The sequence below is a fragment of the Oncorhynchus mykiss genome, chromosome 20, assembly GCF_013265735.2.
Source record: "Oncorhynchus mykiss isolate Arlee chromosome 20, USDA_OmykA_1.1, whole genome shotgun sequence".
NCBI lineage: Eukaryota > Metazoa > Chordata > Actinopteri > Salmoniformes > Salmonidae > Oncorhynchus > Oncorhynchus mykiss.
In genome coordinates this window covers 9,016,811-9,041,305 of record NC_048584.1, presented here as the reverse complement: position 1 = coordinate 9,041,305, position 24,495 = coordinate 9,016,811, and the positions used below count along the sequence as shown (strand labels likewise).

Sequence of the window (24,495 nt, the reverse complement as noted above, 5' to 3'; positions counted from 1 at the left end):
GCTGTTGATTATAGACCTAATTAATTAAGGGTTTCCTCCTCATTTTCTTAGACAATTAAGGCAAGGGCTATTTTCACGTCTCCTAACTCCGCTGCTGCCTCCACCACATTGTTCTCAACACCAATATGCTGGGAAACTTTGCTATTATGCACATAGCAACATGGTCTAGGGAGAGGCGCCAATTCAACAGCACACTGGTGTTTCAGAACCGTGGACAGCGACCGCTATCCATTTGTTATAAAATAGTCAAATTGCTATTAGTGTTGGACCATTGTTCTTATGTAATATAACCATATACATTTTCAGTAGCACATGTCTTACTGTGTACACTCATGACCCACTATTATACACACCAGCTACCACAGCAAATTAAAACCCTGCAACACTACCAAAACGATGCAGTCACTTTTAGAATGCTTGGCCAGATATAAGTTTTTCCTAAATATATGGAAACTGCCATGGTCAAAACATATTGATGCAACGGTAGCTAAGATGGGGGGAGAAGTCTGTCCTGGAAAAGCACTGCTCTGTTTTCTTGACATCATAATCAATAGAACAAGTCCTACAGGCCTTAGTTTTATCACGCCTGGACTACTGGCCATGTGTATGGTCAAGGCGGCTGGCCCTTAAATGTACGCGGAGGGCTAATATCAATAAACATGAATGTCAATCTCTCCTGGCTCAAAGTAGAGGAGAGAGGGACTACGACCACTACTAGTCTTTGTGACATGTGTTGAAAGCTCAGAGCTGTCTGTTCAAACAGCGTGTCTAACACACAGCTCAGACACCGTTACCCCACGAGACATGTCACCAGAGGTCCCTTCACAAGTCCCTAACACACAGCTCAGACACCGTTACATACCCCACGAGACATGTCACCAGAGGTCCCTTCACAAGTCCCTAACACACAGCTCAGACACCGTGACATACCCCACGAGACCTGTCACCAGAGGTCCCTTCACAAGTCCCTAACACACAGCTCAGACACCGTTACATACCCCACGAGGCATGTCACCAGAGGTCCCTTCACAAGTCCCTAACACACAGCTCAGACACCGTTACATACCCCACGAGACATGTCACCAGAGGTCCCTTCACAAGTCCCTAACACACAGCTCAGACACCGTTACATACCCCACGAGACATGTCACCAGAGGTCCCTTCACAAGTCCCTAACACACAGCTCAGACACCGTTACCCCACGAGACATGTCACCAGAGGTCCCTTCACCAGTCCCTAACACACAGCTCAGACACTGTTACCCCACGAGACATGTTACCAGAGGTCCCTTCACAAGTCCCTAACACACAGCTCAGACACAGTTACTCCACGAGACATGTTACCAGAGGTCCCTTCACAAGTCCCTAACACACAGCTCAGACACAGTTACTCCATGAGACATGTCACCAGAGGTCCCTTCACAAGTCCCTAACACACAGCTCAGACACAGTTACTCCACGAGACATGTCACCAGAGGTCCCTTCACAAGTCCATAAGTCCAGTTCTGAGTCTGGGAAACGCACAGTACTACATAGAGCCATGACTACATGGAACTCTCTTCCACATCAAGTAACTCAAGCAAGCAGTAAAATCAGATTTTAAAAAATCAGATGAAACATCACCTCGTGGCACAACGCGGACGAACACACGCATACGCACACACTCTAACACATGCACTCAACACACACACACACAGTGTAATATTGTATTATTGTAGTATTGTACATTTTAAATTGTACATTTGTGATTGAGTGAAAATTTAATAATGTATTGTATTATTTTGTTTATGATGTAGGCTGTTGTTTTGTTGTGATGTAATTATTTTATTCCTGTTTGGACTCCAGGAAGTGTAGCTGCTGCCTTGGCAGGAGCTAATGGGGATCCTAATGAATGCAAAGTCCAAAATGCATACTCTAATTTCTGTGTCTTTTGTATTTTATGTAAGGCTGTGTATGATTCTAGCACCTCTCCATTGTGTTCCTTAACTCCCTATCCTCTACGTGGTTTGAACGAGCCTCCATGCTGGTGATCTTGTTGAACTGCGTCACCCTGGGGATGTTCCAACCCTGTGAGGACCACGACTGTGAGTCGGAACGTTGCAAGATCCTGGAGGTATATTCTTCATCTCTCCTTTTATCACTCCATCGCTCTCTATCTCTGTCTGATTTTTCTTTTGTGTCTCTCTCTGTCTCCCTCTCTCTTTCTTTCTCCTTCTCTCCCTCTCTTCATCTCTCTGATGTCAGACAGTGAGGTGCGTGCTATCACTGCAGATACATGTGCAGCCTAGAGATTCAACGCACTTTCATCCATTACATGTTCTCTCCATCCATCTCTCTCTTTCTGTTTCCCTTCTTCTTCGTCTCTCCCTCTGTCTCTCGCTCGCTTACTCTTTCTTCATCTCTCTGTTATGAGACATGTTATCACCCTTCACCGGGAGACAAAATTCTCCCCTCCCCTCATGGCCTCCTGAGCCAAGTCTAGTTCTCTGAGTATTTGTGTGACCTTTCATGTGTCTGTGTGTGTGTGTGTGTGTGTGTGTGTGTGTGTGTGTGTGTGTGTGTGTGTGTGTGTGTGTGTGTGTGTTTACATTAATAATGCTGAGTGAACTTAAAGAGAACACTAATGATCAGACTGAGCTGTTGGAGAACAACATATTTAACTTCTACTCTGAGGTGTTCATTAGATGGACTGGCTACTAGCCTTACACTGCTGTTGGGCACACGTCCAGTTATGATCTTACCCGGAGTGTTTTCTCAGCAATACTTACAGACTGGTTAGTTCCGCCTCAACTTCCCCTTTAATTGATCATTAAGAGTTTTGGGAAAACATATTACTTATGAGTAGTTGAAATAAGAATTGTGAGTCTGTGTGATTGAAACAAAAAGAAAGAGTGTGTGTGTGTGTGTGTGTCTGGTTGAAATAACATAGATAACAACATTCCAACTGAATATTCTTCGTATGAAAATATAGCCACTATGTATGCTAATTCTGCCTGTCAGAGCTCTGAATGAGATTATCGCAGGGTTCAAATACTGTCAGCTAGCATCTGTAGCCGAGACACACACACACACACACACACACACACACACACTCGTGTCTGAGTGTGTGTGAAGCTTTAGTGTGTGTGCGTGTCTCCTCCCATCTCCTCCTGATACACACACACACACACACACACAAACACACACACACACACACACACACACACATGCACACACACATGCACACTCACACACACATGCAGGAGTATCTCTCCAAGTCAAATTTTCATACGAAGAATATTCAGTTGGAATGTTGTTATCTATGTTATTTCAACCAGACACACACACACACACACACACTCTTTCTTTTTGTTTCAATCACACAGACTCACAATTCTTACAATTCTTACCTGTACATAGCCCACATATAATTTAGCCCTATCAACTACCTCTTTCCCAACTGTATTTAATTAATTTATTTATTTTGCTCCTTTGCACCCCATTATTTTTATTTCTACTTTGCACATTCTTCCATTGCAAAACTACCATTCCAGTGTTTTACTTTCTATATTGTATTTACCTTGCCACCAAGGCCTTTTTTTGCCTTTACCTCCCTTCTCACCTCATTTGCTCACATTGTATATAGACTTGTTTATACTTTATTATTGACTGTATGTTTGTTTTACTCCATGTGTAACTCTGTGTTGTTGTATCTGTCGAACTGCTTTGCTTTATCTTGGCCAGGTCGCAATTGTAAATGAGAACTTGTTCTCAACTTGCCTACCTGGTTAAATAAAGGTAAAAAATAAATAAATAAAAAAACCCGGGAACAACGCAAGACTATTATTACAAGGCCTGTGACAATAGACTAACACATACAAAATATAAACTGCAGCTTGGATACACACACACACACACCTTCTTTAGACACACAGCAGAAGACCTTGATTTGCTTCTCTTTCCTCTCCCGTACACGTGTCTGAGTGTGTGTGAAGCTTTGGTGTGTGTGTGTGTCTCCTCCCATCTCCTCCTGATGCAGAGATAGAGGCTTCTCTATCGCTCCTCGCCTGGGGTTCCTCAAAACACTCGCAATCACACACACACTCTGCAGTTCCCAGAAACCCTTCCTCTGCTACAGTAACATGGAATCAGGACAAATGTCACTAGTTCCATGTCGGAATGTGGCTCAATGCTCAATGCACTCCCACCTCCCCATTTCTGCCTGCAAAACCACTCAATCATTCCAACACACGTTCTACCTCCGGCATAGAGAGTGTGTGCACTGCACAGTATCTCGCAAGGTGCATATCTGTGTGGGTTGACTTACATAGGCAGCGGTTTGTCTGTGTGTGTGTGTCAGTCCTCTCTCTGCTTTGTGTATTGAATACTGCACCAAAGGCAGCATGGCTGGAGGGGAAAAGAGAGGGAGAGGAAAGAGAGGGAGTGGAGGTTAATCAGAGAAGCATTCTGAATGGGGTTCCAGTTTCATTCCTGCCCAGAGGGAGAGTATCTGTGTGGCTCCCTAAAGGACCCCGGGAAAGGATGGGATTGGCCTTTTGAACTTCCTATCGACTGTATTTTGCACTGCCTCCCACCCTTCTGATATCAATATATTAACAGAGCTGAATGGATTTACAGATAATCATCATTGTCTGAACCCCAGGGTCAGATGTTATAGTCAAGGCAGGTCAGGAATCAGCTGCTTTAATAAACCAGTATCATTATCATTGAGGCTTCTATGGCCAGTTGAATACATGGCTCAGTGGTATAGTCCAGATAGACAGGGCTAGGAGACTAGAGTATAGTCATCCATAGTACAGGCCACTCGGAGAGCTAGAGAAAGAAAGAGGGTGTGTGTGCGCATGTGTCACACGCACACACGGCTGTTCCCACGGCATGATGCCATTGTTTAGGTCCAGAGCTTTACACACAAGTGTGACGAAGCACCAAAGAGACAGCAACACAGACACCCAGTGCTGTGCACTGCAGCACTATGCCTTTAAAAGAGATACTGCAGACATAACCAGAGTAATAAGACAGAAATAACAGCTACTGCAGACATAACCAGAGTAATAAGACAGAAATAACATCTACTGCAGACATAACCAGAGTAATAAGACAGAAATAACAGCTACTGCAGACAGAATCAGAGTAATAAGACAGAAATAACAGCTACTGCAGACATAACCAGAGTAATAAGACAGAAATAACAGCTACTGCAAACATAACCAGAGTAATAAGACAGAAATAACAGCTACTGCAGACATGATCAGAGTAATAAGACAGAAATAACAGCTACTGCAAACATAACCAGAGTAATAAGACAGAAATAACAGCTACTGCAGACAGAATCAGAGTAATAAGACAGAAATAACAGCTACTGCAGACATAACCAGAGTAATAAGACAGAAATAACAGCTACTGCAAACATAACCAGAGTAATAAGACAGAAATAACAGCTACTGCAGACATAACCAGAGTAATAAGACAGAAATAACAGCTACTGCAGACATAACCAGAGTAATAAGACAGAAATAACATCTACTGCAGACATGACCATAGTAATAAGACAGAAATAACAGCTACTGCAAACATAACCAGAGTAATAAGACAGAAATAACAGCTACTGCAGACATAACCAGAGTAATAAGACAGAAATAACAGCTACTGCAAACATAACCAGAGTAATAAGACAGAAATAAGAGCTACTGCAAACATAACCAGAGTAATAAGACAGAAATAAGAGCTACTGCAGACAGAATCAGAGTAATAAGACAGAAATAACAGCTATAGTGCCTCCCGGGTGGCGCAGGGGTGTAGGGCACTACATCGCAGCGCTAGCTATGCCACCAGAGACTCTGGGTTCGTGCCCAGGCTCTGTCGCAGTCGGCCACGACCGGGAGGTCCGTGGGGCGATGCACAATTGGCCTAGCGTTGTCGTCCAGGTTAGGGAGGGTTTGGCCGGCAGGGATATCCATGTCTCATCGCGCACCAGCAACTCCTGTGGCGGGCCGGGCGCAGTGCGCGCTAACCAAGGTCGCCAGGTGCACGGTGTTTCCTCCCACACATTGGTGTGGCTGGCTTCCGGGTGCGGCATGGTTGAGTTGTGTTTCGAAGGACGCATGGCTCTCGACCTTCGTCTCTCCCGAGCCCGTACGGGAGTTGTAAGGATGAGACAAGATGGTAACTACTAACAATTGTATACCATGAAATTGGGGAGAAAAAGGGGGTAATAAAAATTTTAAAGAAAGAAAAAAAAGAAATGACAGCTACTGCAGACATAATCAGAGTAATAAGACCGAAATAAGAGCTACTGCAGACATAATCAGAGTAATAAGACCGAAATAACATCTACTGCAGACATAACCAGAGTAATAAGACAGAAATAACAGCTACTGCAGACAGAATCATAGTAATAAGACAGAAATAACAGCTACTGCAGACATAATCAGAGTAATAAGACAGAAATAACAGCTACTGCAGACATAATCAGAGTAAATAGACAGAAATAACAGCTACTGCAAACATAACCAGAGTAATAAGACAGAAATAAGAGCTACTGCAGACAGAATCAGAGTATTAAGACCTAAATTAGAGATGTGGCAGAGACATAATCAGAGTAATAAGACAGAAATAACAGCCACTGCAGACATAATCAGAGTAATAAGACAGAAATAAGAGCTACTGCAAACATAACCAGAGTAATAAGACAGAAATAAGAGCTACTGCAGACAGAATCAGAGTAATAAGACTGAAATAAGAGCTACTGCAGACATAATCAGAGTAATAAGACTGAAATTAGAGATGCGGCAGAGGCATAACCAGAGTAATAAGACAGAAATAAGAGATACTGCAGAGACATAATCAGAGTAATAAGACAGAAATAAATGATGGAATAATATATGTGTATAGATATAGATATGGAAGAGTGATTTAATAAGGGAGGAGAGAGAGAGAAAAAATAGGAGATAAATTGAGGTAGAATCTAAGAGAGAGAGAGAAACAGAGAGAGAAAGAGCAAGACAAGTGAAGGAGAGATAAAGAGAAGGGGAGCGGGTGAGCATTGAAGCGTTGCGCACAGGCCACTGGTGTCTCCGCTCTGGGAGCCAGCTGTGTGTGTGTGTGTGTGTGTGTGTGTGTGTGTGTGTTAGACTCCTTCTCCATGCTTCGTTGAATCCTGCTCTCGCTTTCTGACACACACACACAAACACCCACACACACGTACACCGCACACACACATACACCACACACACACACACACACACACACACACACACACACACACACACACACACACACACACACACACACACACAGGTTTTCTCACATTGGGAAATCCCAGCTATGTGCCTCTTGGTTCTACCTGCCTAGAACTGTACTCCCCTCTGAGCAGTGTGTGTGTGTTTCTCTCTCTGCATGTGAACAGGGGGTTAGGGAAGGGGATTGCATGGCTCATCACTCACAGATACCGTGAGCTTCTCTCTGCTCTATTCTCTACAGGCTTCATCTCCAGTACACTATATCTCTATTTACATTCCAGCCCTATAGACACATGTGTTTGTGTATCCAGTGTGTTTAAAGTCAAATGGATTCCATCTGGCTAGAACTCTCAGGTGTGTGTGTGCGTGTGCGTGTGTGTGTGTGAGAGACACACACGCACACGCGCACACACATACACACACAAAAACACACACTCTTTGCATTCGCATTACTTAATAATGTGATTCTCCTCAGTCTAAACTCAGCAAAAGGCTTTGCATATTTTATGAGATAAACAAATTCCAGGGATGTTAATCCAGGGATGTGCTCTACTGTTTACTCTGAAAATGATTCAGATTACACTCTAATCACAAGGATGCAGAAATAAGGAGGGCGGTTTATTCAACCCCAAAGTAGATGAGATGAGTGTACCTGTCTGTGTGTGCTCACATGTGTGATGAGTCAGTATCTCTCTCCTCTCCATTTCCCACTGGGCAAAATGGGTGGAATCAATGTTGTTTCCACGTCATTTCAACCCAAACATTTAGTGCAATGACATTGAATCAACGTGGGAAACTGATTGGATTAGAAAAAAAGTAACCAACATGAGGGAATTTCCCCCCCAAAATATTCACGCAACTTTGAACCTAAATCCAATGACACGGGGGCATTTTTTGTTGCTTTCACGTTGAACACAAATGTAAAACCAAAACTACGCCTTGAACAAACCCCAGTGGGGTCTGTCTTGTGCTTCTGCAACTTCGCAGAGGGAAAGAATGTCACTGTATCTGCAATAAGAGGTTTATTTGAGAAGCCTTTTATTTACCAGTTCATGTTGTGAGGAGTCGTGTAGCGCTGGGCGTCTACCTCTGTGATCAACACAGTCCGGCACTATCATAGCATAACCTTACTCTCTCTCCCCATGTCTTACGCTGTCTCCTTTTACCCTTCTCTATCCATCCCCTGCCCCCCCCCCCCCCCCCCCCCCCAACCCACTTATAGGTACATACTCATCCATACACTAACCCCTGTCTCTCTGGAGTTTCCTTTCATTTCTATTTCTCTTTCTTCATATTCGTGTGTTTTTTCCCCCTCTCCCTAGGACTTTGATGACTTTATCTTTGCGTTCTTTGCGGTGGAGATGGTCATCAAGATGGTGGCGCTGGGCATCTTTGGGAAGAAGTGTTATCTAGGAGACACCTGGAACAGGCTCGACTTCTTTATCGTACTGGCCGGGTGAGTCACGCACACGCACGCCGCACGCCCTGGCTAGAGGGCGTCCCCAGCCAAAAACATGTGCTGTGAATCACGACAACCACATAGAGAGAGAACCTACATATTCTGTCTGGGCAACACGGCACACTTTGTGTGTGTGTGTGTGTGTGTGTGTGTGTGTGTGTGTGTGTGTGTGTGTGTGTATGTGTGTGTGTGTGTGTGTGTGTGTGTGTGTATCCCTTTGTTTCACATTGTTGCAGTGTCTGCAAAAAACGCCAACCCCCTTCTCCCTCATGAGAACACACAGCCAAACTGAGACAATAGTAACCAAGGTAACGAACGGGTGGTCGGGTACACACTTCCTGGCAACGGTTGCTAGTTTCGTTTAGGAGTGTTCTGATGAAGTGTCTGTTTCTGAAAAGGAAAATAATTTCTGCCAAAGAGCATTTCTCAGCACCCTGGCACTTTCTCTTCATAATCATTCCTTGTGTGTGTGCGCGTGTGTGTGCGCGTGTGTGTGCGCGCGTGTGTGCGCGTGTGCGTGAATGCAAGTGCATATGTTAGCAGGCTTGAGCATGAAGTGCAAACGTCAGCTTGATTTCACTCGGTGTTTGATAAAGATCAGAGAAAGCTAGTCCCATTCGCCTGCACTGATTTGAGTCTCCTATTACTGAGCTTCTCTTGAATGATTTCCTTTGGCGTCACAGTCTGTGTAGGCCACTGATGTGCTTGACTTCATATTACAAGGTGTGATAGGGGGTGGTGAAGTTAGGGCAGGGTGAAGGGTCGACAAGGTGATTGGGACGAAAGGGCTGAAGGGTGAGGAGAGAGAAGAAAGGGAGTGAAAGTAGAGAAGAGGATGGAGGAGGTTAGAAAAAGTGAGGGATGCCAGTTAAATGCAGTTAAGTGCAGGGTGACAGGGAACTGGAGGGAGGCCAGCGCTCTCTGCCTCCCTCATCCCTTCTTTCCTCCCCTCCTCAGATGAGTTTTGGAGGATCCCCAGTCAATAGTGCAGTGATTCTCAGGTTGTCTTGGACAGAGGGACACTTCCGCACATCGATCTGTCAGCGCACCGGGAGTATAGATGGCGATACCACTGGTACTGTAGATACTGAGGATGGAAAAAAGGGCAAGACAGAGAGAGCAGGAGAGTAGGGGGCAGAGAGGCCATTTAGAAGATAATCATTGTGACCACAATATCAACATTACACATTAAAAACAAATGGTTCTATATAGTGCTATGGTGTTATAACCCTTTTTTTTTCTTTTTTTTTAGAAGGTTCTAAATGGAACCCGAATGGTGCTATAAAGAACCATTTACTAAGGTTTTATAAAGAACCATTAATAAAAGGCCAAAAAAGGGTTCTGCTTTGCAGATGCAGACACGTAGAATTGACAATGGTTTAATATTCCAACAGGGGCAGGCAATAGACCGGTCAAGGCAGGCAGGGGTCAGTAAACCAGAGGTGGGGCAACGGTACCGGACAGCAGGCAGGCTCAGGGTCAGGGTAGGCAGAGTGGTCTGACAGCAGGGCTCAGAGTCAGGACAGGCAAGGGTCAAAACCAGGAGGGCCAGAAAAAGGGAGACTAGGGAAAAGCAGGAGCTGAGAACCAAAACGTTGGTTGACTTGACAAACGGGACGAACTGGCAACGGACAAACAGAGAACACAGGTATAAATACACAGGGGATAATGGGGAAGATGGGCGACACCTGGAGGGAGGTGGAGACAATCACAAGGACTGGTGAAATAGACCAGGGTGTGACATTGGGGCGATATAGGACCCTTTATATTGTACTTTATGAACCTTTATGAATGGTTCTATAAAGAACTTTTCTCAACGTTTTGTATCATGGTTTAATAGCCGTGTTTATTAACACGTTGAATCAGGTATCTGTGGAACACCTGGGGGCCCCCTGAGAAGAGACTTGAGAACGACTGACTTACTTAGTCACATTAACACAAGGTCACACATGAGTCTGTCACAAGATACCGTTTCCTGGCCATAGTCATATATAACATGTAATAGCATAGCACAACAGATTAGTTCAACTGGAATGACTCTCACTTACGGATGCACAAAAGAGCTCTGCCCAAACAATGCCCTAAGATATTATAATGAGCCACCAACCCTACATTTTAATTATCACTAAAAGTGGAAATGACCATTTATTTTTTTCAACTGCACGAACCAAAAGGGTTCTTGGGTCAGTATGGTTCCACAAGGAACCATCACCCTTCCCAAAGAACCGTTGAGGAACCCAACTGTACACCCTCCACTATACATACACCACAAGAAGTAGTCATATGGCCAAGGTTTTTGGAAGGCGAAGAATACACAGACTCAATGATAACACACTCCCATTAGTTTCCTTGAAGGTTTCCTTGAAGGTTTCCTTGAAGGTTTCCTTGACACGTACCGTGATCATTGACCTCCTACCATCAATACAATCACAGAGCTGCAGAGAGAGGGAGAGAGACACGAAGTGACAGTCTGTCTCTTTATCTATGTCTCTTTCTCTCTCTCTTCCTCCCTGCCCTTTCTTCTCCTTGATTTATTAATGCCTCCTCGGGCTGATTCCAGACCTGTTTGGGGACAGAAGAGAGGTTACAGATCGAGAGCCAGACGGGGAGGAAGGGAAGGAATGGAGAGATAGAGAGAGAGAGACTTATGTGTGCTTGAGACAGGGCACAGACTATCTTAAAGTCACCATGAACAAATGATATAACAAAATATCTAGGTCCAGTTAAATGACTCTCTCCCTCTGTTGCTCTCCCTTTCTACCCCCTCTTTCTCTTCCCTCTATCCCCGCTCCTCCTCCTCACCCCTTTTCTCTTCTCTCTACCTTTCTCTCTTTTTCGCTCTCTTTCTCTGCCCTTTCCTCCTCACCTATCTCTTTATCTCTATCGTTCTCTCTCAATTCAATTCAATTCAAGGGGCTTTATTGGCATGGGAAACATATGTTCACATTGCCAAATCAAGTGAGGTAGATAATATACAAAAGTGAAATTAACAATGAACAGTAAACATTACACATACAGAAGTTTCAAAACAATAAAGACATTACAAATGTCATATTATATATATACAGTATATACAGTGTTGCAACGATGTAGAAATGGTTAAGGGTACACAAGGGAAAATAAATAAGCATAAATATGGGTTGTATTTACAATGGTGTTTGTTCTTCGCTGGTTGCCCTTTCCTTGTGGCAACAGGTCACAAATCTTGCTGCTGTGATGGCACACTGTGGAATTTCACCCAGTAGATATGGGAGTTCATCAAAATTTGATTTGTGGATCTGTGTAATCTGAGGGAAATATGTATCTCTAATATGGTCCTACATTTGGCAGGACGTTAGGAAGTGCAGCTCAGTTTCCACCTCATTTTGTGGGCAGTGAGCACATAGCTTGTCTTCTCTTGAGAGCCATGTCTGCCTACGGCGGCCTTTCTCAATAGCAAGGCTATGCTCACTGAGTCTGTACATAGTCAAAGCTTTCCTTAAGTTTGGGTCAGTCATAGTGTTCAGGTATTCTGCTGCTGTGTACTCTCTGTTTAGGGCCAAATAGCATTCTAGTTTGCTCTGTTTTGTTAATTATTTCCAATGTGTCAAGTAATTATCTTTTTGTTTTCTCATGATTTGGTTGGGTCTAATTGTGTTCCTGTCCTGGGCTTGCCTAGGGGACTCTTCTCCATGTTCATCTCTCTGTAGGTGATGGCTTTGTTATGGAAGATTTGGGAATCGCTTCCTTTTAGGTGGTTGTAGAATTTAACGGCTCTTTTCTGGATTTTGATAATTAGTGGGTATCGGCCTAATTCTGCTCTGCATGCATTATTTGGTGTTCTACGTTGTACACAGGGGATATTTTTGCAGAATCCTGCATGCGGAGTCTCAATTTGGTGTTTGTCCCATTTTGTGAAGTCTTGGTTTGTGAGCGGACCCCAGACCTCACAACCATAAAGGGCAATGGGCTCTATGACTGATTCAAGTATTTTTAGCCAGATCCTAATTGGTATGCTAAATTTTATGTTCCTTTTGATGGCATAGAATGCCCTTCTTGCCTTGTATCTCAGATCGTTCACAGCTTTGTGGAAGTTACCTGTGGCGCTGATGTTTAGGCCAAGGTATGTATAGTTTTTTGTGTGCTGTAGCGCAACAGTGTCTAGATGGAATTTGTTTTTGTGGTTCTGGCAACTGGACCTTTTTTGCAACACCATTATTTTTGTATTACTGAGATTTACTGTCAGGGCCCAGGTCTGACAGAATCTGTGCAGAAGATCTAGGTGCTGCTGTAGGCCCTCCTTAGTTGGTGACAGAAGCACCAGATCATCAGCAAACAATAGACATTTGACTTCAGATTCTAGTAGGGTGAGGCTGGGTGATGCAGACTTTTCTAGTGCACGCGCCAGTTCGTTGATATACATGTTGAAGAAGCTGCATCCCTGTCTCACCCCACGGCCCTGTGTGAAGAAATGTGTGTGTTTTTTGCCAATTTTAACTGCACACTTGTTGTTTGTGTACATGGATTTTATAATGTTGTATGTTTTACCCCCAACACCACTTTCCATCAATTTGTATAGCAGACCCTCATGCCAAATTGAGTCGAAGGCTTTTTTGAAATCAACAAAGCATGAGACGACTTTGAATTGTTTTGGTTTGTTTGGTTGTCGATTAGGGTGTGCAGGGTGAATACGGTAATTTGATAAAAAGCCAATTTGACATTTGCTCAGTACATTGTTTTCATTGAGGAAATGTACGAGTCAGCTGTTAACGATAATGCAGAGGATTTTCCCAAGGTTACTGTTGACTCATATCCCACGGTAGTTAGTGGGGTCAAATTTGTCTCCACTTTTGTGGATTGGGGTGATCAGTCCTTGGTTCCAAATATTGGGGAAGATGCCAGAGCTAAGGGTGATGTTAAAGAGTTTTAGTATAGCCAATTGGAATTGGTTGTCGGTATATTTGATAATTTCATTAAGGATACCTTCAACACCACATGCCTTTTTGGGTTGGAGGGTTTTTATTTTTTCCTGTAGCTCATTCAAGGTAATTGGAAAATCCAGTGGGTTCTGGTAGTCTTTAATAGTTGATTCTAAGATTTGTATTTGATCATGTATATGTTTTTGCTCTTTATTCTTTGTTATAGAGCCAAAAATATTGGAGAAGTGGTTTACCCATACATCTCCATTTTGGATTGATAATTCTTTGTGTTGTTGTTTGTTTAGTGTTTTCTCTCTCTCTCTTTGCCCTTTCCTCCTCACCTATCTCTTAATCTCTTTCTCTATCGCTCTCTCTCTCTCTCTCTCTCTGCCCTTTCCTCCTCACTTATCTCTATCGCTCTCTCTCTCTCTCTCTCTCTCTCTGCCCTTTCCTCCTCACCTATCTCTATCGCTCTCTCTGTCTCTGCCCTTTCCTCCTCACCTATCTCTTCATCTCTTTATCTCTTTATCTCTATCGCTCTCTCTCTCTCTGCCCTTTCCTCTTCACCTATCTCTTTATCTCTATCGCTCTCTCTCTCTCTCTGCCCTTTCCCCCTCACCTATCTCTTTATCTCTTTATCTCTATCGCTCTCTCTTTCTCTCTCTCTGTTCTTTCCTCCTCGCCTATCTCTTTATCTCTATCTCTATCTCTATTGCTCTCTCTTTCTCGCTCTCTGTATCTCTCTTTTTCTCTCTCCCCCTCTCTCTCCAGAAGAGGGTATATAGTGTAGTGTATTTATCTGAGGGAATGGGTTTTCTCCCCCTCTACATGCCCTGCTTGTCCTCATTCACCTGCTGTATCCAGTTCCATTAGCTAGATGATGTCTACAGACAGCACTGCACAAGTAGGTCAGGATACCCACCATGGAGTAAGAGGGAGGACATGAGGAAGGGAGGGAGGGAGGAAGAGAGGCAGAGAGGGCATGGGGAAGGGAGATAGAGATAGGGAGGAAAGGAGAGATGGAGAGAAGGGTGAGGAAAGATAGAGAGAATGAGGAAGGAGCAATATAATTGATTTAACCTTTATTTAACTAGGCAAGTCAGTTATGAACAAAATCTTATTTACGATAATGACGCTGGGCCAATTGTGCACCACCCTATGGCACTCCCAATTACAGCCAGATGTGACACAGCCTGGATTCGAACCAAGGACTGTTGTGACGCCTCTTGCACTGGGTTGCAGTGCCTTAGACAGCTACGCCACTCGGGAGCAAGAGAGAAGAACATATTAAAAAGCAAAGAGAGGGAGAAGGCAGGCAGAACGGAAGAGTGGGTAGAGATTATGATGAATCAAAAAGGTAAACAATTCATCTGTGCCTCCTTTCTCATCCTCTCCTCTCCTCTCCCCAACTCTCTCTCTCTCTTCTCCTTCTCTCCCCCTTTTCCCTTATTCCCTTTTAACAAGCACCTCTCCCCCTTTCTCCCCTCCTCCTCCTTTCCCTCTCCCTCTTTGACAAACTCAGATTTACTTTAATCCTGATATATTTTCTGCATAGCTGCAGGTACTCTGTGTGTGTGTGTGTGTGTGTGTGTGTGTGTGTGTGTGTGTGTGTGTGTGTGTGTGGTGAGCTATCATCTAGACTAACTCTGATATCAGAGAGAGGGAGCGAGAGAGAGTGAGATGGATGGAGGGAGGGAGGGATAGCGAGAGAGAGACTGAAAGGAAAACCCCCTCTCATCTCTCCTGATGCTGCAATATGCTGTGGGGTTGCAGTCTTAACACACACTGCTATCTATTATACACACTCACACACTGATACACACACACACACACACACACACACACACACACACACACACACACACACACACACACACACACACACACACACACACACACACACACACACACACACACACACACAGCGCTATCTATCAGTCAGTCACAATTCATTCAGTGCTGGATAACTCCCACTGCAGCTAGCCTGTCAGCGATCCCCCAGAGAGTAGAATTATAACACAAACTGACAAATGTCATCAGAAGAGACGTTGTTAACTGAGTTGGCTGATCCAGTATATAATGACAGATGAGGGAGGGAAGGAGAGAAGATGGAGCATGGAGAGAGAAAGAGAGAACATGGTAGTTTTAGCAGTGGGAAGAAATTATCCTTCACCACTGATGCAGTTAATAACAATATCCTTTCATCCTCTTAATGGATAACATAGGATCTGATCCTACATCTGCTGTTGAAGGCCATTTTTACAATCAGTGGTTTCCTATGGGTGAAATTAAGCAAATTATTGTCTCTAAGCCAATGATGGACCTGTGTGTTTTATGCCAGCACACTATTGCAAGATAGTATTATTTTATTGTTAACTCTGATTGGGCAAACACACAGGCTAATGGCAACTATAGCCATGATACTATTATAAAGTAATTATATAGGGAGGGTTGGCACCCACTGTCATTTACTGGTGTAAGCCTGCAGATGTTAGTCTGATGGACAGAGGGGAAAAGATTGGGAGGGAGAGAGAAAGCGAGAGAGAGAGAGACTTCTGTGCAGTAGGGAGGAGAGTGAGAAGTAATAGGAGGGGCAGAAGCTCTGGGAATCTAGCGAAATCTATTTCATCTCTCTCCTCCACCTCTCCCTCCCTCCCTCCCTCGCTCCCTACCTCCCTTAACCCATCCCTCCCTCCAACTCAACCTCCCACGCCTCCCCTCACTTCCTCCTTTCCTTGCATACTCCCCCTCTCACTCCCTCCTTCTCTCCCTCTCTCCCTCCTGTCCTGGCAGTTAACCTCTGCTGCCAGGTGGTACGAGAGAGAGAGAGAGAGAGAACGAGAATGATAATGAGAGAGAGTAAACGAGAATGAGAGAGAACGAGAGAGGGAGAGAGTAATAGAAAATAAAAAAGGTAGACCAGCGTTAATTGGAAAGACTGTTGATCTCTATAGAAGGCTACAAATCACATCCTTTTAATTGGAGCAGATACAGTGTGTCAATATGACCGATACAGATATTACCTCAGGACAATCTACTGGGTATGCCATTGTTTCATTGTCCTCCCTCCCACAGCCTCTCTCTCATACTTTACCTATTATAGTGATGTGTATGTCTGTGTTAGTGTGTGTGTGTGTTTAAGCATCTGTGTTTTTGTGTGTCTGTGTGCATCAGCTTGATCGTGTGTGTCAGTGTGTAAGTGTGTCTGTGTGTATGTGTGTGTTGATGTGTTAGTGTGTGTGTCTGTGGTGTGTGTGGGTGGGTGGGGGTGTGTGTGTGTGTGTGTGTGTACCTTCTGCCAGGCTACTGTTGACTGTCTGTGTGTTGTTGTACAGATGGGAATGTGTGTGTTTACCATTCTTCATGTGCCAGTCTGCTTTTCCATACACACACTGATAAGTGAGGACAAAGCAAGGGATAGACTGGCACTACGCCCAGGGAAGGGTGTGTGTTTGAGTGTTTGTGTGCAGTTTTTTGAATATTAACAACTGTGAGTGATCGTTCCCATACGGGATTTGTGTTTGTATATGCAATTTTGTTTTTGTAACGTGTTACGTACGTGTGTGTGTGTGTGTGTGTGTGTGTGTGTGTGTGTGTGTGTGTGTGTGTGTGTGTGTGTGTGTGTGTGTGTGTGTGTGTGTGTGTGTTTATGGTCTATATAGCTGTTTTGAATTAGATTCATGTGTGTTTCTGTGTGTGTGTGTGTCAGGATTTGTAGATTGTACTCACGCAAAATCTGCCTCAAGGTTGGGCATTCCCGTCCTCCCTCCTCCTCTATCTCTCTCTCCTTTCTTCTCTCCCTCTAGCAACCTTGGCACAACCCTGGGTCAGAGAACACATTAAAACTTATTTTCCATTTCTCTCCATCATTTGATCACACGTTGTTTCTTCCATTCTCCTACCCGTCACACTGGCAGCCACATCTGGTTCTTATCCAGCGTAGTTACGAGCTAATGCTAACGATAGATAAGGCTACGTCTTCCCTAGGACCGACAGTACAGTGTATGGCACCTCTCCAGTCCCGTTGTGTAATTGTTCTGATGAAGGCCTTTGAAATGTTCATCTTTTAACTTGAATAAGCCCTAAATTAGTTTTTAATTGGTGAACGAGCGCGGCACCGTTTCCTTTTCAATGATTATCAAGGTGTAGAATAACAGTGTCACGTTCTGACCTTAGTTCCTTTTGTTTTGTCTTTGTTTTAGTCTGGTCAGGGCGCGAGTTGGGGTGGGCAGTCTATGTTTGTTTTTCTATGTTGGTTTTTCTGTTCGGCCTAGTATGGTTCTCAATCAGAGGCAGGTGTCGTTAGTCGTCTCTGATAGAGAATCATACTTAGGTAGCCTTTTTCCACCTGGGTTTCGTGGGTGTTTATTTTCTGTCTAGTGTGTGTTGTCACCTTACAGAACTGTTTTCGGTGTCGTTGAGTCACGTTTATTATTTTGTTCCAGTGTTTAGTTGTGTTTTGAATAAATCAATATGGACACTTACCACGCTGCGTTTTGGTCCGATCTTTACTCCTCCTCAGACGAAGAGGACAATATCCGTTACAAACAGTGACATGCTTCCTAATGGGCCTTTCCCAACAATGCAGAGGGAACAAGTGAGAAATAATAGAAAAATGATACACAACGAGTAACGATAACTTGGCTATGCTCAGTACACAGGTACCCGTACCGAGCTTGTGATAGGCTAATTGACATCGTTTGAGTCAATTGGAGGTGTACAGTGGGGCAAAAAAGTATTTAGTCAGCCACCAATAGAGGAGATCTGCATGGAGGAATGGGCCAAAATACCAGCAACAGTGTGTGAAAACCTTGTGAAGACTTACAGAAAACATTTGACCCCTGTCATTGCCAACAAAGGGTATATAACAAAGTATTGAGATAAACTTTGTAATTTGCAAATAAATTCATAAAAAATCCTACAATGTGATTTTCTGGATTTTTTTTCTCATTTTGTCTGTCATAGTTGAAGTGTACCTATGATGAAAATTACAGGCCTCTCTCATCTTTTTAAGTGGGAGAACTTGCACAATTGGTGGCTGACTAAATACTTTTTTGCCCCACTGTACCTGTGGATGTATTTCAAGGCCTACCTTCAGACTCACTTTGCTTGACATCATGGGAAAATCAAAATAAATCAACCAAGACCTCAGAAAAAAGATTGTAGACCTCCACAAGTCTAGTTCATCCTTGGGAACAATTTCCAAACGCCTGAAGGTACCTTGTTCATTTGTACAAACAATAGTACACAAGTATAAACACCATGGGACCACGCAGCTGTCATTCCGCTCAGGAAGGAGACGCGTTCTGTCTCCTAGAGATGAACCTACTTTGGTGCGAAAAGTGCAGATCATTCCCAGAACAACAGCAAAGGACCTTGTGAAGATGCTGGAGGAAACAGGTACTAAAGTATCTATATCCACAGTAAAACGAGTCCTATATCGACATAACCTGAAAGGCCGCTCAGCAAGGAAGAAGCCACTGCTCCAAAACCGCCATAAAAAAAGCCAGACTACGGGTTGTAACTGAACATGGGGACAAAGATCGTACTTTTTGGAGAAATGTCCTCTGGTCTGATGAAACAAAAATCGAACATTTTGGCCATAATGACCATCGTTATGTTTGGAGGTTAAAGGGGGAGGCTTGCAAGCCGAAGGACACCATCCCAACCGTGAAGCACGGGGGTGGCATCAACATTTTGTGGGGCTGCTTTGCTGTAGGAGGGTCTGGTGCACTTCCCAAAATAGATGAAAATTATGTGGATATATTGAAGCAACATCTCAAGACATCAGTCAGGAAGTTAAAGCTTGGTCGCAAGTGGGTCTTCCAAATGGACAATGACCCCAAGCATACTTCCAAAGTTGTGTCAAAATGGCTTAAGGACAACAAAGTCAAGGTATTGGAGTGGCCATCACAAAGCCCTGACCTCAATCCTGTAGAAAATTTGTGGGCAGAATTGAAAAAGCGTGTGCGAGCAAGGAGGCCTACAAACCTGACTCAGTTACACCAGCTCTGTCAGGAGGAATGGTCCAAATTTCACTGGGAATGTGATGAAAGAAATAAAAGCTGAAATAAATCATTCTCTCTAATATTATTCTGACATTTCACATTCTTAAAATAAAGTGCTGATCCTAACTGACCTAAGACAGGACATTTTTACTAGCATTAAATGCCAGGAATTGTGAAAAACTGAGTTTGAATGTATTTGGCTAAGGTGTATGTTAACTTCTGACTTCAACTGTATGTACATATGGGTAATGTGACTAGGCAACAGGATAGATAATAAACAGTAGCAGCAGCATACAGTATGTGATGAGTCAAAAGAGTTCATGCAAAAAGGGTCAATACAGATAGTGCAGGTAGCTGGTTGACTATTTAAATAACTATTTAGCAGGTTTATGGCTTGTGGGAAGAAGATGTTCAAGGTCCTGCTGCTTCCAGACTTGGTGCATCGCTACAGATTGCCGTGAGGTAGCAGAGTTAACAGTCTATCACCTCGACTCACGTTGTTTGATCACCTTCCCCTTCTTTCCAAGGCTAGCTTAGCCCTTAGCTTTGCCCATAAGGCTAGTCAATTTAACCTTAGCTTAGATTATTTTAGCCTTTAACCCAATGACAATACCGTGCTTGCCTCACAATAGCCTTAGCTTAACTCATTGACCGAAAACCTGCAGTTCTCTCACGATGCTGGCTGGTCTGCTTACTGTTTATCCATTTACCTTGTCTTTCTGGTCTCTGTGGCCCTATGGCCATCTGTTACATCCAACTATCATCCAGGAGACCGTGGCAAGACGCAAGGCACACACATACACACACACACACGCGCACACACACACACACACACACACACACACACACACACACACACACACACACACACACACACACACACACACACACACAGAGAGAGAGAGAGAGATCAGGTGAAGAAGATAGAGGCTAGAGCTACCACCTGTACCAGGGATATCCCCATGCCCGAGAGGAAAGCACACACACCTGTGCATATGCAAACACACACACACACATACACACACACACACACACACACACACACACACACACACACACACACACACACACTCGCTGAATGGGTGACTCACAAAGATGCAGTACACAGAGACAGACACACACACACACACACACATACACACACACACACACACACACACACACACTCTCTCGCTGAATGGGTGACTCACAAAGATGCAGTACACAGAGACAGACACACACACAAACCTACACACACCTACACATGTTGTGAGTTTGTTGGACATACTGATTTGGAGCCAGAGAGACGAGGGAATTCCTTCATCTGCGTGCCTTCAAGACACACGTGGACAGCAGCTGTTACACACACCCACCTCACAATACCAGAGAGTGAGAGAGAGATAACATATATATCAACGAATTGGTGAAGGCAGTCTGCAGCACCCGGCCTCACCCTACTAGAATCTGAAGTCAAATGTCTACTGTTTGCTGATGATCTGGTGCTCCTGTCACCAACTAAGGAGGGCCTACAGCAGCACCTAGATCTTCTGCTCAGATTCTGTCAGACCTGGGCCCTGACAGTAAATCTCAGTAATACAAAAATAATGGTGTTGCAAAAAAGATTCAGTTTCCAGAACCACAAATACAAATTCCATCTAGACACCGTTGCCCTAGAGCACAGAAAAAAATATACATACCCCGGCTTAAACATCAGCGCCACAGGTAACTTCCACAAAACTGTGAACGATCTGAGAGACAAGGCAAGAAGGGCCTTCTATGCCATCAAAAGGAACATAAAATTCGACATACCAATTAGGATCTGACTATAAATACTTGAATCAGTTATCGAACCCATTGCCCTTTCTGGTTGTGATGTCTGGGGTCCATTCACCAACCATACCAAATAATGCATGCAGAGCAGAATTAGGCCGATACCCACTAATTATCAAAATCCAGAAAAGAGATTCTACAACCACCTAAAAGGAAGTGATTCCCAAACCTTCCATAACAAAGCCATCACCTACAGAGAGATGAACCTGGAGAAGAGTCCCCTAATCAAGAGAAGACAGGCTACGTGCACACTGCCCACAAAATGAGGTGGAAACTGAGGTGCACTTCCTAACCTTCTGCCAATTGTATGACCATATTAGAGACTCATATTTCCCTCAGATTACACAGATCCTCTAAGAATTTGAAAACAAACCCAATTTTGATGAACTCCCATATCTACTGGGTGAAATACCACAGTGTGCCATCACAGCAGCAATATTTGTGACCTGTTGCCACAAGAAAAGGGCAACCAGTGAAAAACAAACACCACTGTAAATACAACCCATATTTATATTGATTTATTTTCCATTTTGTACTTTAACTATGTGCACGTCGTTACAACAATTTGAAATGTCTTTATTATTTTTGAACTTCTGTGAGTGCAATGTTTACTGTACATTTGTATTGTTTATTTCACTTTTGTTTATTATCTACTTCACTTGCTTTGGCAATATGTTTGTTTCCCATGCCAATAAAGCCCTTGAATTGAAATTGAATTAGAGAGAGACTAAGAGAGAGACTAAGAGAGAGACTAAGAGAGAGACTATAAATTATACCCCACCATAACAATTATATTTATTAGGCTGCAGATACAGTGCATTCAGAAAGTATTCAGACCCCTTAACTTTTTCTACATTTTGTTACAGTCTTAAATGGACAAAATACATTTTTTCTCATCAGTCTACACACGATACCCCATAACGACAAAGCGACAATATGTTTTTAGAAATGTTTGCAAATGTGTATGTGGACTCAAAATTGAGCTCAGGTGCATCCTGTTTCTATTGATCATCCTTGAGATGTTTCTACAACTTGATTGGAGTCCACCTGTGGTAAATTCAATTGATTGGACATGATTTGACAGTGCATGTGTAGAGCAAAAACCAAGCCATGAGGTCAAAGGAAATGTACGTAGAGCACCGAGACAGGATTGTGTCGAGGCACAGATCTGGGGAAGGGTACCAAATAATGTCTGCAGCCTTGATGGTCCCCAAGAACACAATGGCCTCCATCATTCTTAAAAGTTTGGAACCACCAAGACTCTTCCTAGAGCGGACCGCCCGGCCAAACTGAGCAATCGAGGGAGAAGGGCCTTGGTCAGGTAGGTGACCAAGAATCCAATGATCACTCTGACAAAGCTCCAGAGTTCCTCTGTGGAGATTTGAGAACATTCCAGAAGGACAGCCATCTCTGCAGCCAGACGGAAGCCACACATCAGTAAAAGGCACATGAAAGCCCTCTTGGAGTTTGCCAAAAGGCACCTAAAGGACTCTCAGACCATGAGGAACAAGATTCTCTGGTCTGATGAAGCCAATATGGAACTCTTTGGCCTGAATGTCAAGCGTCACTTCTGGAGGAAACCTGGCACCATATCTACGGTGAATCATGGTGGTGGCAGCATCCTGCTGTGGGGATGTTTTTCAGCGGCAGGGACTGGGAGACTAGTCAGGATCGAGGAAAAGGTGAACGGAGCAAAGTACAGAGAGATCCTTGATGAAAACCTGCTCCAGAGCACTCATGACCTCAGACTGGGGCGAAGGTTCACCTTCCAACAGGACAACGATTCTAAACACACAGCCGAGACAACGCAGGACTGGCTTCAGGACAAGTCTTTGAATGTCCTTGTGTGGCCCAGCCAGAGCCTGAACCTGATCTAACATCTCTGGAGAGACCTGAAAATAGCTGTGCATCGACGCTCCCCATCCAACCTGACAGAGCTTGAGAGGATCTGCAGAGAAGAATGGGAGAAACTCCCCATATACAGGTGTGCCAAGCTTGTACCGTCATACCCAAGAAGACTCGAGGCTGTAATCGCTGCCAAAGGTGCTTCAACAAAGTACTGAATAAAGGGTCTGAATACTTGTGTAAATGTGATATTTCAGTTTGACATTTTTTATACATTTTCACACATTTCTTAAAACCTGTTTTTGATTTGTCATTATGGTGTATTGCGTGTAGATTGATTAGGGGAAAAAACGATTTAATACATTTTAGAATTAGGTTGTAACGCAATGTGGAAAATGTCAAGGGGTCTGAATACTTTCTGAATGCACTGTATGCTTACCTTCTGTGTGTCTTTGTATGTATTCTTGTATGTGCTCTCTGAAAGTACACTGGTAATCATGTACCCTTGAACAGGGTCGGGGAGTAACTTGTTTACATGTCATCAGTTACATGTCATCTTGCTAATAGTATCTTCTATTGCTCTCTGTCTCTGTCTCTCTCTCACTCTTTCTCTCTCTGTCTCTTTCTCATTCAATTCCATTTCAATTTGATTTTGAAGGGCGTCATTGGCATGGGAAACATATGTTAACATTGTCAAAGCAAGTGACGTAGATACTAAACAATGCAAATGTACAGTAAACATGTCTCTCTCTCTCTCTCTCTCTCTCTCTCTCTCTCTCTCTCTCTCTCTCTCTCTCTCTCTCTCTCTCTCTCTCTCACCTCCCCCTGTGCAACCCCCGCTCCTTCACTGCAATGGTTCTGGGAACTCACACGCCCACTCACACTCACTGCAGTAGAACATAAATCTTTTTCTCTCTGAAGGTTAAGAACAGCCATGATCGTACAGTAGTCATGCCTTCATAACATCCTCTTCTCAATGACCAGTGATTCACTCTGCTATTGATGTCTGAAGAGGGATACACAGTGGCATATGCTCGCTGGTCCCCTTCGGGGGGGGGGGGGGGGGGGGGGGGGGGGGGGGTGCTCGTATGTGCGTGTGGGTGTCTATGCATGCAGCTCTTAATCAGTCCAGGTCGTGCAGTTCAAGTGGATTATTTTATGCATGAGAGAGAGTGTTTGCCAAGACACACTCGTTACAACCAGCCATACACACACAGACACGTTGAGGAAATTGACAAG

The 24,495-nt window shown here is 43.9% G+C and overlaps 1 protein-coding gene across 1 annotated transcript in view; it reads left to right on the top strand.

Moving 5' to 3' along the window:
* Positions 1–1,984: 1,984 nt before the first annotated feature.
* Positions 1,985–24,495, top strand: part of LOC110498733 (calcium channel, voltage-dependent, T type, alpha 1G subunit) — a 198,628-nt gene continuing 176,117 nt past the window's right edge. The window contains exons 1-2 of the mRNA XM_036956460.1: positions 1,985–2,112; positions 8,560–8,693. Of these exons, the coding sequence (XP_036812355.1) occupies positions 2,020–2,112; positions 8,560–8,693 (227 nt within the window). The 5' untranslated portion in view covers positions 1,985–2,019. The remainder of the gene's footprint in view (positions 2,113–8,559; positions 8,694–24,495) is intronic.